This window comes from Egretta garzetta, unplaced genomic scaffold (genome assembly GCF_000687185.1).
Source record: "Egretta garzetta isolate BGI_Z169 unplaced genomic scaffold, ASM68718v1 scaffold197, whole genome shotgun sequence".
NCBI lineage: Eukaryota > Metazoa > Chordata > Aves > Pelecaniformes > Ardeidae > Egretta > Egretta garzetta.
In genome coordinates this window covers 1,703,449-1,721,102 of record NW_009260274.1, presented here as the reverse complement: position 1 = coordinate 1,721,102, position 17,654 = coordinate 1,703,449, and the positions used below count along the sequence as shown (strand labels likewise).

Here is a 17,654-nt window from a genome sequence, read left to right as displayed (position 1 = left end):
GAAGATTGTGCTTCTAAGTTTGAATTTCAAAGCCATACATTTTTCATATCAAGAAGGCAATTAATCAAATCACCAATTATTTCAAAGTCTTCTAATTCCTTGGGCACATGGCTCATGTTTTTTAAACTGATTACAGTGTAAATCAGATGAAATAGACCAAAACATTGTAGAGGAGTGTCTAAAAAAGCAACCATGCATGTTTATCCTAATTAACGATGGAAATCAAACACTTACTTCCTCCATAGCTAGAAACAAGCAAATACACCCCTACTAACGGGAAGCAAGAATAATCTGCTAGAAAAACTAAGTGACAAGAATCTGGAGTGACAGCAGTTAGGAATGTGCTGTAATTTATACTGCTCAGGATGGAATTAACATAGCTCAGCAATCACAAGTGTGTGAAACATGAACAAGATTTTTAATTAAGTTTCTAAAAGGATATCAAAAAGACATTTTAAAGTTTATCTCAATATTAAATGCTGTTCTCAACTGAAAAAAATTACAACACTGATTTCCTTTGGTATGTTCTTACAAATCCACATACAATACATTAAGACTCCCTTACCCATTGCTTTTGTTTCTTCTCTTTTAGCATTCAGCAGGGAAAATTTGAATTTTGCTCTGACTTCACTTTTTGGACAACTGACTAAAAGCAAATATAATGACAGGTAGTCTTTGCTTTCATCATCTAGTCCCTTTGGATTCACTCTCAGGCACCTGAAAGAAATGCACAAATCGGACATTTTAAAATCATACTCAGAATAAATCCAGAAATATTTTTCTAAGATACAAAGATACATGCTACCAAAATAAATGTTTCCCTTATGACTGTTGAATCTGTGAAATTGGAACCCATCTGCACCTACAGTAAAACTTTAAGAAATGTCAGAGTTTTAATATTTATTTGCAATTTAACTTTGCAACTTTAGCAAGTGGAAAAAAACCCCAAACCCAAAGCAGTTTCTAGAATAGAGGCCTTACCACTTCATTTTGTCATTTGGCCCTGATGAAAAGGTAGAACTCTTTAAAACTTCACCCATTTCTTCTCGGCAAAAACTGAAGTTATTAATGGTCCACATGTAGGAAAATTTTACTACTTTAACCTGAATAAGAGACGTAGAAAATGTCAATAAAATTTAACTTACATATCAAGCATTAATTATGAGAACTAGACAGACTGTAAGCACAATTCAATATTTTAGGTGGGGGGTTTTTCTTAGTATTATTATTATGACTAGAAAACAAAACCATTGGAATTTATGTAGATTACCTGTGTGTAACACCAGCTTTCAGCCACAGGTCCACTGGACATCTCCCCAGGAGGAGGTGGGGTGGGAACCCTTGACATTGCCACTTATTGCAGGTTTATAGTATCAAGATAGCAATCCAAACTTCAGTAATTCTCCTAAAAAAAAGTAATTCATATATTTTGTTCACCCTTTTTAAGTGTGGAGGAAAAAAAAAAATTCCATACTTTCATATCCTTATTACTGTGTTCGTTAAACAATGCATCTGAAAATTAAACTTTAGAAGAGGACGATGGCTTTGGTATTTAGACAAGCCAGATGTCACACATTAATGACCACTCGTACTCAAAATCTGCAGGCTGAATCCTCATGCAATACTTTATAAAAGCAAGTGCCTATGCATCATACGGTAACACCAACGACATTACTTCGGCATCACCTTTGCAAACTACCACCTTGATCACGCCAGTCATGTTATAACTTTCTTCAGGATCTTCTCCTTTGATTTGGGAGTACCTAGGACACCATGAGTGCTCAGTTATTAGCACCAATGTGTTAGTTGTCCACACGGGCATAACTCAGTCCTGAAAGAGCACCTAGCCACCTGGGACTAAAATAGATTCAAACAAACAATCCCAGGATTTCTCAAGGGAGGGTAAGCAACTAAACTTGCTTTTAAAGCACCACTTTCTTCACACATCTTTCATGGGTGCCTTCTATATTTAATACCAACAGATGTGACTGAAGAACTACAATCCCCACAACCATGCGCTCACTCCCCATCGAAGCGCAAAGCTGAAGGGTTTCAGTCAACTCACCAACTCTGAAGAACTTTCTAGTAGCAAATAAAGCAATTTTGTTATGGATTATCACCTAACAGAGCACTGCAATTTCTCCTGCCCACCAGAAATTGAGTCACACGCCCAGATTGACCCCATCTAGCTACAGCCAGGTAATTAGTCAGCCTTTGTACATCACTAACGAAAGGCAGCAGGCCTGTCAGAGGGTTACTGGGCTGACTCCCATTTCAGTTGGGTTTGCCATCATCTTTAGACAGGTTCCTGCCAAAAGCACAGCTTCTCACTTAAGCAGCTCCATTAGGTTGCTAAAAAGAAGTTAAATGAACCCTGATCAAACCAGATGAAAGTCAATTGTTTTTGCCGCACATCATTTTCTCTCTCAGTAGAGAAAGCCGCTTTAAACACCTCCTGCTACCGCTAAAGCAACATCAGAAGTCTCCAATCTTCCTGCAAGGTTTGAGTGCCTCACCATAAGATATTTTTACTCGTGACAGAACAGCATTAGCTGTCTTACTGAAAAGATGGGATTGCACACCACTAGTTATGTTGGAACTCTTCCACCGGGGATGGGCAACACACTTAGAAACAAGTTTTATGCAAACATTGGTAAGACGACACTGCAAGACAACATAGAATTCAGTCACAATGTGAATGAGTATTATTCCTAAGGGAAGAAAAATTCTCGGTGCATCGCCATGATCCTCAGTGGATTCTTTCCCTCCTGCCTTTCTGGTACCTCTGCTCACTCACTTGCAATACCAATTAGCCCTTCCACATTAAAGCTTGCTGACACAGGAATCGCTCTGAACCACGAATGGATAAAACCTTGAAAACAAAACTAATTCTCAGTTTTTGTCAGATGAGGAGGCAGATGCTATATAATCAGCTCCCTTAATGGATCTCTACTAACAGATCTACTGTGACAAGAAGAAACAATCATTTAACAGCTCTCCTGCAAGATATGGATCATTGAGACACTCAAGAACAATCACAAATACAATTCAGCGGCCTCTTGTAAGTGACTTTTCTTTCCAAATAAAACTTGTATTTATTTATGGCAATCTTCAGTACTTAATGAGTACTTTCCATAAATGAAAACTAGTAATAAACAGCCACCCTAAATTTAAGGTAACAGAACTTGTTTGCCCCGTATTTTTTTTTAAGCAGGAATCACATGTATTGTGGAAAATGTGTTTACATAAATTTTGTTCACAGGTTTACAGTTTGTTTTTATACTCTGCACAGAATAAAATTCCTGGAAGGATACATGTGAACACCCCTTTTTCGTAAAGCAAATATTAGTACTTCTATTACCATTATTTCTGGAAGCACACCCTATTCAGTGGTAACTGAAGCTACTACCCAAATACAGGATGGATTTTCTACAGAACTATATCCTGAAAGTGCCAGAACAGCTTACCTCAGCCTTACTCAACCTGCCTGCCCCATTTCAATTCTCCAAAGCTAAAACCAAGAAGAAACCACAGCCCATTCCTTTATCATTTGCATGAGATGCACAGGACTGTCTCATCTCTGAGCTGCTCCTCAATCCCATTACACCAGTCGGGTCCTAGTAATCACAAAGGAGCAGCAGATCTGAACCAAGTTTGCTCTGAAGGGGTCTTGAAATTGGAAAAAACCTGCAAATACTTGCTGTATAGTACCCCTCTTTAGGAAGTGTGCAGTGACCACACGCTGGCTACCAGTAGTTACCTGCCCCCTCCTGTCTCACAGCTAAATCAGCTCGATTCACTGAGAATTTAACTCTAAGCAAAGGTGGTTATTTTCAATTATTTTCAGGTTGGCCTGCTGCCTCGCCTCCGAGCCTGTTCTACCCAAGGCATTTGTACTTCGGAGGCTGCTCCCACCTGCTGCGTGGCATTTATTTTCTATTGCAGGTTCTAACAGAAACCATGATTTTACATGAGTATGCTTCTCAGATCCTTCCGAATAGCTTCAGCTTTTTGTAAAGTTTCTCGTTACAGCACTAGGACCAGATAACTGATTTTCCCAAGCTCCTGATACACCTCTGAGGAACGGATTTGCATCTCACTTTTTTTGGCATCAATTTACTAAGCCAATCAAATTTTTAGATTGAGCAAACTGGGAGAAAGCAAGAACTTTGAATAGTTCGATATCATACTGGGAGCCTGCACTGAGGAGCCGCCTGTTTTATTTTTTAATATGCCTGGATGCATAATTTTTAAAAAAGTAAAACCAACCAACAGCAAAACTGAACAACGGAGAACAAATAAACAAAGCATCAGATGCTCTGTTAAGAAATACCAAAAGACTGCCAGGGAACAGCAGGGAACCAGTTTAGCAGTACTGCTGATCTGCCCCTCACTTAATCTGTTAATTGGGATTTGAGGGGGAGCATGGGGATGTTTACCAAAACTACAAGCCGAAAGAACACAAGCTTGAAAGACGTTACCGTGAAGCGTAGAGGTGTTTGGGGAAGGAAGGATTTTTTCAGTCCCCAGGCTGACACCCAGACTGGGTGGGCCACCTTGTGCCTTACCCGCTTTGTGCGGCCAGCGACGGTTACCCTGGGCAAAGTGGATCTTGCGTGGGCAGACCAAAGGTGAGAACTCACCTTTCCTTCTACGTACTAAACGCTGCCTGGGGAGAAGATTAAACACTACTTTGAAGAAAGTGTTTATGAATCATTGATTAGCCACTGCCATCAGTTCCAAGAAAGAAGTTTTTCAAGTACCAAACCCTCATCACAGCCTGTTAGATCAAATGGTTGGGAACAGGCAGAGCTGTGGTTCACAAAAGCAGTTGGGAGAACGACTGAGTGGAATTAAATCAGTGAAGCCCAGAGTTATCTGCAGGATGAAACAACTTAGAGGGACAACCTTCATGCTAGAACCTGCATTTACTCCTCTGCAGGCTATCAGGAAGAAAGCATCAGAGGTGACAGGACATTACCAGGCAATACCCCCAAGAGTTTTCAGGCAATGCCATGCCTGTCTGGACATGCCTTAACAAACCAGTCAGCGTGGCCATTTTGCCAGGCAGAAGTCTCTGACCATCAGAGGAAACATGCACTGAGAACACTAAAACAAGTTTTAATGGACAAGGGCAAAATTTTCTGAAAATTAGAGATGTATTTTTAAAGTGTGTCAAGCACCTTTGTTGTTTGTTTGGGTTTTTCAATGAAGTGATAAACCCATACTGAATGCAGTGCAGCAGTTGGTGATGATTCTCTGCCAAGAGTTTGCTTTCACTGTCTTTCTTCAAAAGAGGAAAGAAAAGTTCAGAGGTATTTTACTTAACCTATATTCTCGGACCCCAAAGATGATGGGCTTACCCACTTCTGCTACTGGTCTCTTAAGATAAGCATTGGTTTCACCTGCTAATCACTCTGCCAAATAGACCAGTGTCTGTTAAATCAGGAACTTCACGGAGCAGAGTACTACTTGCAGGGCAGTAGTGGGCAAGTAGGTAGAGAAAATATGAAAAAAAGTGATTTCTCAAAGCACATTTTATTTAGGAATCAACCGAAGTACTTTCCCATTCAAGTACCTGCGTTAAACTTCAAGCCATCCGAGGCTGATTACCTCTAATTAATTACCTGCACATAGAGTGTAAAGAAAGCATGGGCTACCCTCCACAAAATATATTTACAATAAATTTCATCAAAACCTGTGTCAGCTCTCTATTTTTCTAACTTTTAAGAGATCTTGAGTTTCAAAGCTATTTCATACGCCAGTAAAACATGAATTTCATCAGACAACTATATTATCTTGTTTCCCTTCCCAGAAACTGAGTATTTGTCAACATTATTCTAAACAAAGTTACTTTTCAATTTCTTAGAGCTAGACAAGAACACATTCCCAGTCTCTTACATCTTGTGTTGGAATCATCTCAACAACTTTTTCACTGAAAAAAACGGCTAGCTCATTAAGAAAGTACCACATGCATATAAACACACATAGAGGAATTCTCTGCTCCCCCAACAATAAACCCACAAAACACTTCGTAGACCATGTTTGAAGAATTGTCCTAAGTGTTAACACAATCTTTTGCCAGCTCTCACCTCTAAGAGCAGAAGCTCTGTATAAGAACCCATACCCTAACAGTTTTCACAGTAATAACAGGGTAACAAGTGCGTACGAGCAGGTGTGCATGTTAACCAGTGATCATAGCGATGCTTTATCTTTGTATTTCAATAAGGTATTACAGTCAACAAACTACTGGCGGGAATGGCTAGATAAGACTGCCTTCTGCAGGGTATCCAACACACCCCAAAAGTCAAATCCAGCCTGCCAGACCCTACCCCATAGGTCAGTTCACCAAAGCAAATCAGTGACCCTGTCCTGCTCCCTCAAACATGAGAAGGAAAGTGCTCTGTGAAACAGATGATCAGATCCTGCTGACCCTCTTCTCTCTGCTATCCCTTCTTCCAGGGCCTGAGCCTCCAGGATCAAAGCGTTTCCCTTCCGGGCCGTCCATATTTTGGCACATCACAGGACTTCCAACACCTTATCACATGATATAACTGAACATGAGTGAGTCTGGCACAGCGTGGGCTTGTTCTCAAGTCCTGTCTAGAAACGGAGTAAGAAAGGAACATTTACCAGCAACATCACGGTGCGCCTCCAAACCACGGCGACACAGAGCCTCCAAAATGCCCCAGGAGGCAGCTACGGAGCCCATCCTGCCCAAAACAAACATATCAATCCAACAAACTACTTACATTAGCTGTTAAATGCTTGAAAAGTTACGAGTAACTTACTGTCCAAGAGCGACTGACATTAATACCATTTAGCAGTCTCTAAGGAAAGCATAATAAATGACCATACCAACAAATCCCACATGCATGTATTGCATATGCCATTTGAATGGGGACAGGCTTTTCCTGAACACAGCAGAACATTTCAAGAAATGCAAAGCTGTTGTGTATTAACTTTTTTCCCCCCCTTTGGAAATACCGATATCTCATCACTGGCTGAAATAGAAGATCACCTTCTGAAGGTTAACTGGCAAATAACACCCTGTTCCTCCAACTTTTTATTCCCAGTAAATACATAATTCCGAACCCAAATAGTTTGTCTAATTGTACAGCCAAAACTTTGGGTTTTTAAAAAATCTAAAGTGAATAAGCCTTCTATTCAATAAAATCGGTTTCCAAAAACCCGTTCAAAATAAACATGCTCTAGCTACAGAGATATTGATTTCATTTCCTCTCATGAAACAATCACCAGTGGATAAGGTATTATGTAGTATTATATATTCTAAGTAATATATTAAGTATTATATATCATATAATACTATCTATCAGTATTTGTTATTCAAGAAATCAGTTTTGTTTTTTTTAAATTACTGAGGCAAATTCTTAGGAAAAACACTGAATTCCTTCAAGGTTCACTATCTTATCAGTTCTTGGGTGAAAGAGAACATGTATATGAACCTACAGATGGAAGAAACAAAGCAACCAGATCAAAACGGTTAAGTCTGAAGCGAAAGACATTTTAAGGCCCAAGACTAAGTCACTTTTGCATCACCTCATGAAGGCCAAACTGTTTAAGAGCCAAGCAAGCCATGCCCCTTTCTCCTTGGGCACAGAAGGACTTGTGTACCAGCCACCCATCACCTGGGCCGTGCTTATCCAGTAGCATGAAAATCCTGTGGCTGATTAAATTGGCTTGAATGCTGCTCAAATCCACACAACAGATATTATATTTCTCGCCAAATCTCAGGGACTTAAAAATATCCAGCTGAAGAGAAGAATTAACCATTTTTTTCTGTTTAAAAGTTTGTTTTGTAAGCCAATTATGCTTATAAAAATTTGTAAGACATTACTAGTAGAAAAAAATCTGAACTTCATAAAAGATAGGATTGTTTCTTAATTAGCAGGATTCACATCTCTTCACAACTGATCTTTTTGAAAGAATTGCTGCATGTTTCCTATAGAGCGAACTATTAAACTAATTTTTCTGCTGGATGATACACAACAGAATAACAGACATTTGAAAGGTCTATTAAGCATAGGCAGTTTTCCAATTTGCTCAGTATCATAATTTGCTTCTCTGAAAACAGACTCAAGATATAGCTAGAAAATTTAAATAGTGGTTAGGACTTATTGAATGTAATCCCTATCTACCACTGCAACATTTGGGGGGACAGTATTACTAATATACGTAAACAGTCATTCATATCTACCACACTAAGTTGGAAAAACTGTAAGTTGAGGATATACTACATTTTACATTATTTGTAGTGCTTCTAACATACCAAATGTTTCCTTTTGGGGGCAAGCGGAAGAGAATACTAATTGGGCTACGCACAGGAAAACCCTATGACACTTACTGAAGAAGTGAGAGGTCTATAATAGTTAAAAGAAAGGTGGGTGGAGTTTTTTTAACATAGTATTAAAAAAATTCTTATTTAATTATATGGTTGCTTTAGAACCACGCAATAGCAACCAAGTTTACATAAACCTAAACCAGCTTTGGGGCTTAAATCATAAGCTCTGGCTGCTCCTACGTGTTTCAAGCTTAAGATCTTACCCTTGCCATCCCCCAGCTCCGCTGGAAGCTACCACCCAGCCAGGAGAACACACACACTTCGGCACCCACACCACAAGCCAATTCATAGCCCTCTCCACAGCTCTCCAGTGAGAAAAAAAATACTACCCTGGCCTGGACGATGACAGAGCTGAGAAACTCTGTATACATCCCCTGCCACCCCTGTTCCGGAGACAGTAAACTCCAGCAGAGATGGGGCAGGTGCCTGGGGTAAGAGAGATCTTAAAATAACTGCAACTAAGACCTCAGAATTTAAAAGCACGTCCTCAAGGTGGTTCCAGCAGAAGAGCTCCAGCGAGGCAAAACCCAGCACGTGTGAAATGCCCAACTTTTCAGGAGGATGGTGGCAGAGCAATAACTGGTAACACTGAAGTCAGCAGCTCAAAATTAGCAAGATTACCCTATTAGTTGTAAAAAATGTACAGCCGAGTACGTGTAATTTTCCAGCTTTTCTCCGAATTTTCTTTCTTATCCTAAACCTTTCAAAAATAAAGTTGAATTTTACCTCAGCGGAGAGAAAACCTAGTGCCCGGTAGAGCTTGAACTGTAACTGTCTAGTTTACAACGTTCAAGCATATTAATAAAAACCCCTCAGCATTAGCCTCATGTTATTGTTCTGTATTAGAAGAAACCCATTGCGCTCCTTTATTAGATAGCCTAGACCATTCCCTACAGGAGCCATCTATGCATTTCCCAGAGAAGAAATGCAAGATTATTTCTTACAGCATATTTCAATTTCATTGCCCAGTCTAGTTTTATGGGACCCAAAAGATGGGTATTTCCACCATGATTCCTCTCGGGAAGCTATTCTATTCAAATAATGTATTGCTATTGGGGGTTTTTTCCTGGTATACAGCCAACGTGATCTTTTCCCCTCCTTAGTTTCACTCCATTAGTCTTACTCAAACAAATCATTGGCATGTGAAAGTGTATTAAATGAAGACATTTTCTCCCTAAATACTTCAGTTACACGCGATCATGAGTTCACCAAATTGAAAATGCTAATCTTGACTTTTGTTTTTGCACATGAAACAGAAATATCCATATTAGCCAACAAAAAGTTGACTACCACTGTAACCAAAAATATCTGTCTCCAGCAGATTTACAGTTAGTTTGGGGCATTTTGTATTTGTGTGTTTGTTTTTTTTTTTTTCTTTTTAAATTCATAAGATTTGTGAAAAGCAGTGGACTGTACTCTGGAGACAGGTGCTGTCATCTGCTGCAGAGAAGTTGCACAGAGCAACAGCAGCGTAAGGCTGTCCTCATTAACCTCTGCAGATTGTTATCACCTGGAAAGTTCACACTGAAATGGTCCAACTGCTTTCAGCAGCCAAAAGTTCATACTCACGGATGTTATCAGCAGAGGTCTTTGATCATTCATCTGCTGCCTTATTACCTATCATAGCAAACAGCGGACAGATTTGTGCACACAGCTGCACCTTCACAGAACCGTTGAGAGGTACAGCCCATCTCAGGCCTGTTCTATGCCTCTTATCAAACCAGTCACACTTTGTGCAAGAAACAACAGATACTTACATGCTAGGAAACAGAAAAACCTACGCATGACTTCCAACCCCCAAAACTCAATTCTGCCAGAGGACCAAACTGCACTTGATGCTAGTTTTCCCAACAGACTTGAAACTGAACTAATTTCAGTGGACTGGGTATTAAGTTCCATCCACAACAGCTGATTAGGCAACATCCTAGGAAAGGCAGGTACGTCAAGAGGTAGAGCTGCACACTTGCTTGCTTTGCTGAATACAGGGTAGGAATCTCTGAAAGCGTAGCTATATTAAGGCCTGGTGAAAGCCATCAAGACAAGGCAAAACCTGCTATCTCAGGCTTGGACTGCAACTACAGGTTCACACACAGAGAGGTAAAAAAGAAAAAAAGAAAATCCTAAAAGTTCAGTCTAGTAGAGACTGGTTTATAGAATCATTTAGGTCAGAAAACACCTTTGAGATCATCAAGTCCAACTTCTGAAGTTCAAAGACAAGTACACGATTTCTCCTGTTCTGTTGTTTCAAAACCATTCAGATATTACTTGTTTTGCTTATACTTTTGGACTTAAGAACAGTTCCAAAATAATCTGCTTAAGCTCCATTTTTCCACAACAAAAGCAAATCAAACCTTTACAGTTTCCTACAACTTTTTCCACTTACAGCATAGTCTTACTTGCCCAAAAGTAGCATTCACATTTTTTCCTCACAAAGGTTATTTCTTTAACATTAGTTTGAGCGTGAAAAGATTTCTGTAGCTTTCCATTTCCATGGAACCATTTGATGCCTCACAAGAAAAGACTACTCGGCAACGACCACTTCTGGCTTTGCAACACCAAGCCCTGTGGCTTTGCCAGCAGTTGAGACGGCAGAACTGGCTGCTCCCATTTGCAACCTCGGCTGCTTACCTGGGGTGAGGGGGAAAGGGAGCAGGGGATGGTGCAGTTCACTCCACATCAGGCTCCTCTGCTACCGGTCCTTCTCCAGAGGGCGAACATGTCACCTGCTCACTTGACAAAACCTACGCAAACTCTTTGAGGATTAAATTGAGGCCTAAGAGAATGTTCAAAACTACAGGAGAAATGCTGTCTTGCAAACAGCCCTAGCTCCCAAGGTGTGAATGTGTAAAATCTTACTCACACCTTGCTGAGCAGGATGTTTGCTTGCTTTCCCCCCCCCCACCCCCCCCCACCAGCACAGTCTCCTTTGTCACCAGTTTGTTCCTCTACAGGTAGACTGTTTTACTGAAGTTTAAAAACAACAGCCAGGTAAACACAAGGCAAACAGGCTGGCTTAGGGCTATCGGGGTGGCCTGGCTAATCCAGGCACAGTGAAGCAGATTTCAGTTTGACAAAAGCAAGGGGGTTGATAAAAGGCAGCAAGCACTAGCAGACCAAACTCTCTCTCCATAAGCTGCTTCAGCTGCCTTCGAGAGGCTCTTGCCAGCAAGATATTCCACAAACCACTACACCACGAACTACTACAGCAACCAGCTGCCTTACTACCAGGAGCAGTGCCTCCCAAAAGCATGAGGCACAGGCTGCAGTCCGCCCAGGCAAACACCCAGTGACATCTACACTTCATTCAGCCAAATAGTCCTCCAAATATCCATGCTTTGCTGATGCCCTAGCACATTTGGGCTTGCAAAGTCTTCCGCTGGCTACAGCAAGTAAATAGATTTGGTTTCATCTTTGGCAGACCAAATGTCTGCTGCTTTTTGCCTCTGTCCACATGAGACATAACCCCGCTGTGAATCATCCTGACGAGGTCGCCTCGTTAAACGCAGCACAGTGCAAAGCCAGCGGTGCAGCCACAGAAAAATGCTTCCACAAAAAAAGAAAAACGGAAGGAAAAAATGCAATATAATATCAGGAAACCAAGAAGTGCCCCAAGACCAAGCGACAAGCCCTTCCCTAAAAGCGACCCTGAAACCCTCTGTGAAGGCTTACCCACTTTATTAGTAACCCAGGCTAACATCTGACAACGCTACTGCCGTATGCTTTTCCTCTCAGCACTCAGGGAGCGGAGTCTCACAACTGTTGGAGGGGACAGCTCATTTCCAAACACAACTGGTATTTAAATTATTAAAAATGATGCCTGGCCTCTAAAACAAAATTCAAAACTACTGACTACATAATAAAGGTTGATTTTGCTTGATAATCTTATTAATATAACTAATCATAGCATCTAACTCTGGGTACAAAGTTTACCACATACAAATTTTGAGCAGGCTATTACCTTATGTAAGCTCTTCTCCCACCTCTACTTATATCATGCTTTCTTCCCCCCTCCCACCTTTTTTTTTAAGAGCACAACCACACTTTAAGAGAATACTGATAATAAGGCACCTTTTGCCACAAGCAAGACAGGAACTCCCCTACGCAGAAGCCTCTCATGGGATATAATAATATTAATTCAAGTCTTCAGATGTATTTTTTTTACTGCTTTTTCCCCCTCAGATCAACTACTTGCCCACTGTATTTTACAAAACTTGCAAAAATGTACTTATGCAAACTTCTTCAGTATAAGAAGTTTCAGTTTCTTATAAACTGCGTCACCCATTGCAACACAAATATTCTTCTGCTGCCATTTTTAAAAAGTGTTTGCTATATGCATATAAGTAACAAGCAAAATCTACCTTGACACACTCTTCAGGGAGATGAAAAAAAACACCAACATTGAAACTAGTTTTTATACATTCTACTGCACCTTGACACACTCTTCAGGGAGATGAAAAAAAAAAAAAACAACATTGAAACTAGTTTTTATACATTCTACTGGTCTGAAACCACCACATGGCCAAACGCAGTACCAGACCTAAGGGTGAGATCGCACCAACTTTGATGGTCAGTACAGCAATGTATTATATTATCCTACAGTTACCCAAAGAAGCTTGATATTTTGGATTTTTTTGGTTTCTAGCATAACATTTCCAAAACTGAAATAGCATGACTCAAACCTTTAAATGAGTTCACACAGACTGTACACAGAACTTTCTGAATGTGTGAAAAAACACCTCAAAATAGGTACAAATCCAGATGTATGCAAATAATTGCTGCAATTAACTTCACACACATCACAGGCACAACACATTAGTTGAAATGACTGTATTTTGCTCCTCTGTTACAAGAACAGTTAGTCAATTTGATAGGTAAATATCAGTGTGACCGCTGGTACATGCGATGTTCATAAAAAAAAAAAAAAAAAAAAAAAAAAAGAGTCAAAGCTTAATATCATCATTATATATTGCTCCATCCCAGAAGCTGAAACAAACTATATTAAGGACTTGTTGTCTAAATTCATCACAAAACAGTTCTGATTTTATCTTCAAGAGTTTTGATTACAAACAAGCAACTCTAAAATTAAACTCCGTTAACAAGGAATCCATCTGTTTTAAAATTTAAGGAGAACTGCCACCAAAGAGCGCTGGTTTGTTGCAGAGGTAGTGTACAGATTAAGCAATTCAGAGCCCTATTGTGTTAAATGCTGCAGAGAGTAAACAAGTGCCGCCTCTAAAGAATTTTGAGATATTATTAGCTAACTAAGCTGAATTGTTAGATTAATACGTTAAGCACTCAAAGCTACCAGTGACTTGTATTTAGATGTTATTTCAACTTAAACCAGTGATTTTTAACTGAAACTCCGTATATTGAAAACGGCTGTCCTCCACAGGCTGCAGGCCATGCTGATGGAGAAAACAGATCCATCAATTAGAAACTGAATATGAATAAGGAAAGCCAGGAAAATTAAAACTTTTGGGAAAAGTAGTTTTCCAAAGAAAAAGTAACATGGAACAGAGACCTAGAAAGTATGACACCAGAGGAGAAAGTTATACCAGCTATTCCTCAGGCCAGAATGAGTTCTGCACCTACACGTAATTTCAGTTGTTCGGGAAGCAAACAGCTGATGCAACTAACCCCAAACCCTTTTAGAGACACCCAAGCCTAATTAATTTTTCAAATATTTAATACACAAGAAAACAAGCCATTTGAAAGAAATCAAGTGCAAGTCATCGCTCCCCCGCCATTCCCTTCATGTCCATTCATAACCCTACTTACGAATGATTTTGCAAGTGACTTGACCAACTGGTAAGTGAGCTCTTGGGAGGGGATAAACATTAAAGGAACAATCAAGAAGGAAGCCGAGAGAAAGCTTGGCTCCTGAGTTTCACCCAGCGATCCTCTCCACGGCACAACAGAGGCAGGTACCACAATAAGAGGTTCCCACCCCATGAACTTTGGAAGTTTCCCAACTGCTGGAGACATTTACTCCATGAGCAGCAAGCACTGCCTACGCCAAGAGCTACTCTGTTGCATTCTCCCTGGCACACAACTGCATTTTCTTTTTTTTTTTTCTATAAAGCAGCCAGATAAATCACATGTCAAGTGATAATTCACCTTTGAACTACTTAAGAAGTCAAGCCACAATATAGCGCAAAGAGCAAATGTCACACGAATGGAGGTGGATGGCACCCGGCAGACTGTTCCCTACTCAACTGATAAAGTACCACTAATTAAAGGCTAAGCTGCTGTCTATTCCAAAGCAATCCTACAGCAAAAGTACAATCAAACTAGAGCTTCAAATAATGCTTATCAGCTAAGTGAGCTGTGAACTTTAATTCAAAAAAAAAATTGTCTCAAAAAGCCTTCAATGAAGTAAATGACCATCCTGCAAATGCTTACAGAATCCACCAGCTTTATTCCACAAATTTAGCAATGAAATCAAGGGAGAGCACACTAGACATTTCTAATGCTTAAAAAAAAGGTTGCAAGTACATACAGCAGCCTTTTACAGAGGTGAGAACTGAACACAAATTTTTCTCCTCCTTCACCTAGCATTCAACTTTACCTGAAGTCCACTTTGAAATCACTTAGTCCATCTTCAATCTCTGAAGCAGCACGGAAAAGCAGCTAGCTTTTTTTACTAAAGCAACTGTCAAATTCTGGGAATACTACATTACGTTTGTTTTATGTCACTTATTTTTGATTACATCCACAAAAAGAAAAAGACAAGTAACCAATGAAGAGTGGCAAGTGTAATATTTTTCAGAAAAATCCAATGGTAAATGGCTTTTGGGAGATACAAGGCAGTATCAAGGATAAGTAATCTAATTGAGGGAATTTGTACATGTGAGCTCTCTAGATTATTCCACACCAATGAGTTTCCTCAGCTGAAAGAGTATCTCACTTTCCACTAGGTTTCCTAAATGCTATACGCAAACACGACCACAGCATTGACAGATACATGCATGCTCGCAAAGTGATTCCTTGTAAAGAACATAAAAAAACCTTTATAGACGACAAAGAATAATTTTAAACCCAGTTAATGGGAAGCGACTAAACGCGGGTCAAATGGAATCAAGGGCGTCGAGGTTTTTTTTTTTCTGTTCAAGCTCGCTCCAATACGGGACATATACTGCTGTCAAGATTCAACCCCACCATGCAAGTTGAATAGCTAAACTATCACCAAAAAAAAAGAAACATTTATGCAAAACAACACACACTCTCTAACAGAGTATACACGCTACTTAAGAAGTCCCCTGAATTAGGGCAAGCGACCACCTTCTCTCAGTAACAACTACTACAATATCCAAACTGCCACTAGGAAAATACCTTCGCCCCTCACACAGTGCCAACAATTTTCCCCTAATACCGAGCACGAACTGAAGGAGAGAATTCCTACTTCCATTTGAAGGGCCAGCTCCAACACGAGTCCTTTTGATACGAGTGGGACAAGAAGAAACAGAAACAAGGCGCCATAAGGACATAAACTGGAAAGTTTCTTGAGAAATCAAAGCAAGGGAGAAGTCTCTCGTGAACCCGCATGCATTTTGCGGAGGGAAGAAAGGGAACCAAGAGCTAGGGCGTGAAAGCCTCTGGGAGAGCACATCTCTGACGCGATGGAGCAGGCGTTAGACAATCACCAAGGCCTTCTACTTTGTCCTAAAAAAGTGGGGCCCAGGACACACGTGACACAACATAGAGCCTGTTTGGCCCCCCAGATGCTCTTCCTCCTCAGTCTGACGACCTCTGCAGAGCCAGGAGAGGGCTGCGCGTCCCTCAACTTCGCTGTGCTAACAGACTGCCCAAACCATGCATTTCACACAAGTTCATATGGCATCAGGGCATCGGTTTGCTGCCCTATCGTTAGCTGACTGCGTGGCGTGTCAGTTGATTTGATGGAGATAGTTAAGGAAGCGCAAACTGGGACACTTAAGAAGCAAAAGCACTTTAACATAAGTACTGAGGGAAGACCTAAAAAAAAAAAAACAAAAAACAACCAAAAAACCAAAAACCAACAAAAAGTGGGAAGGGAATGACACTAAAAAAAAAAAACACAACCAAAAAACCAAAAAACAACAAAAAGTGGGAAGGGAATGACACCGACACTTTCCAAAGCATGAATGTTTTGATCCAGGGCACAGTGTTTTGAAGATCACAGGATTTTACGATTACGAGTATCAGGTTACTGCTCTTCATGAATGTAACAGTCTCATTTGGCATTCCTTACTCTTAGCCTTGTTTTGCCAAGCATGCAGGAAGCAAGAAGGGCAGCATGTGGTAGACTGCTTTTTACAGAAATGCCCGTAAGGAGCAGAGGAGCCTGTCACAAAAAAAAAAAAAAAAGTCAGAAAAAAATACCACAAACGTCCACTTGTCATCAACTGGGGGCAGGGGAAGGGATGGGGTAGTTTTGTAAGGCAGACTCGCCAAAGCCCACTCCCGAGCATGCCCCAGAACCTGGAAACAAATTCCACAGGGACAACTTTCTAACCACAATCATTCCTACAAAGAGAAAAAGGTGAACAGATAAGGTAGAGATGTGGAGAGAGTGTATACGAAAGGGTGGGGAAAACCACAAATGCAGACAGAAAACCAAGGAAAAATGAATAAAAAAAAAAAGAAATCAATGAGATCTACGTGCAAATCTACCTATTACTGTCCACGGTGATTCCTCTTCCAATTTAACTTGCGCTGTTAACAACAACTGGTTTCATTACCTCTCCTGTATATTTTCATTTAGGTCCTTTCAAAGGCACAAAAATTAACAGATAAACACAACATACAGGGAAAAAAAAAAAAGATAAAACCATAGCTTTATAATATGTAATTTCAACTGCACATCCAAAAACTGTAAGCAGTCCGTACTGACAGTCGAAATCAGTGATTAGGCCAGAAAAAACTTGGTGGCTTTTCACATTCATTTTATATTTGTCCATAGCATATACAAGTTTTTAATAGCAACAAGTAGCTCACAACGCCCATGCAAGTTCAGAACGTGATCCTGTATTTTCACTGACAGTTTAAATGCAGACTGCAAAGCACCGGAGTTAAAAGTTTGGCAGAAAAGCTGTTTCAAGGCAATGTAACACCAAGGATATTTCTGGATATTGAAAAATCTCAGGTTGCCAGAAGAGAGTTAAAAGTAGTTTCTGGTGATGTACCAAACCCTGCCATGTTTGCAGCTTTATATACAAAAGGCGTGTTGTTTAAAACTTATTTTCCCTTTCCTGAGCAAACATCCACTTACAGACTGGGGGGGGAAATACTCTGCAGTAGGCACACACTGGAA

The 17,654-nt window shown here is 40.3% G+C and overlaps 1 protein-coding gene across 2 annotated transcripts in view; it reads right to left on the bottom strand.

Moving 5' to 3' along the window:
* SPOPL (speckle type BTB/POZ protein like) overlaps positions 1 to 16,607 on the bottom strand; it is a 32,954-nt gene extending 16,347 nt beyond the window's left edge. The window contains exons 1-4 of one of the 2 annotated variants that reach the window (XM_035897874.1): positions 16,470 to 16,607; positions 1,271 to 1,405; positions 982 to 1,103; positions 566 to 717 (exon numbers count right to left, since the gene is read on the bottom strand). In XM_035897874.1, coding sequence (XP_035753767.1) covers positions 566 to 717; positions 982 to 1,103; positions 1,271 to 1,348 — 352 coding nt within the window. In that variant the 5' untranslated portion in view covers positions 1,349 to 1,405; positions 16,470 to 16,607. Of the gene's footprint in view, positions 1 to 565; positions 718 to 981; positions 1,104 to 1,270; positions 1,406 to 10,990; positions 11,116 to 16,469 lie in introns of those variants that run through there. The other variant, XM_009642489.2, reaches the window with a different exon arrangement.
* Between the last annotated feature and the right edge of the window lie 1,047 nt (positions 16,608 to 17,654).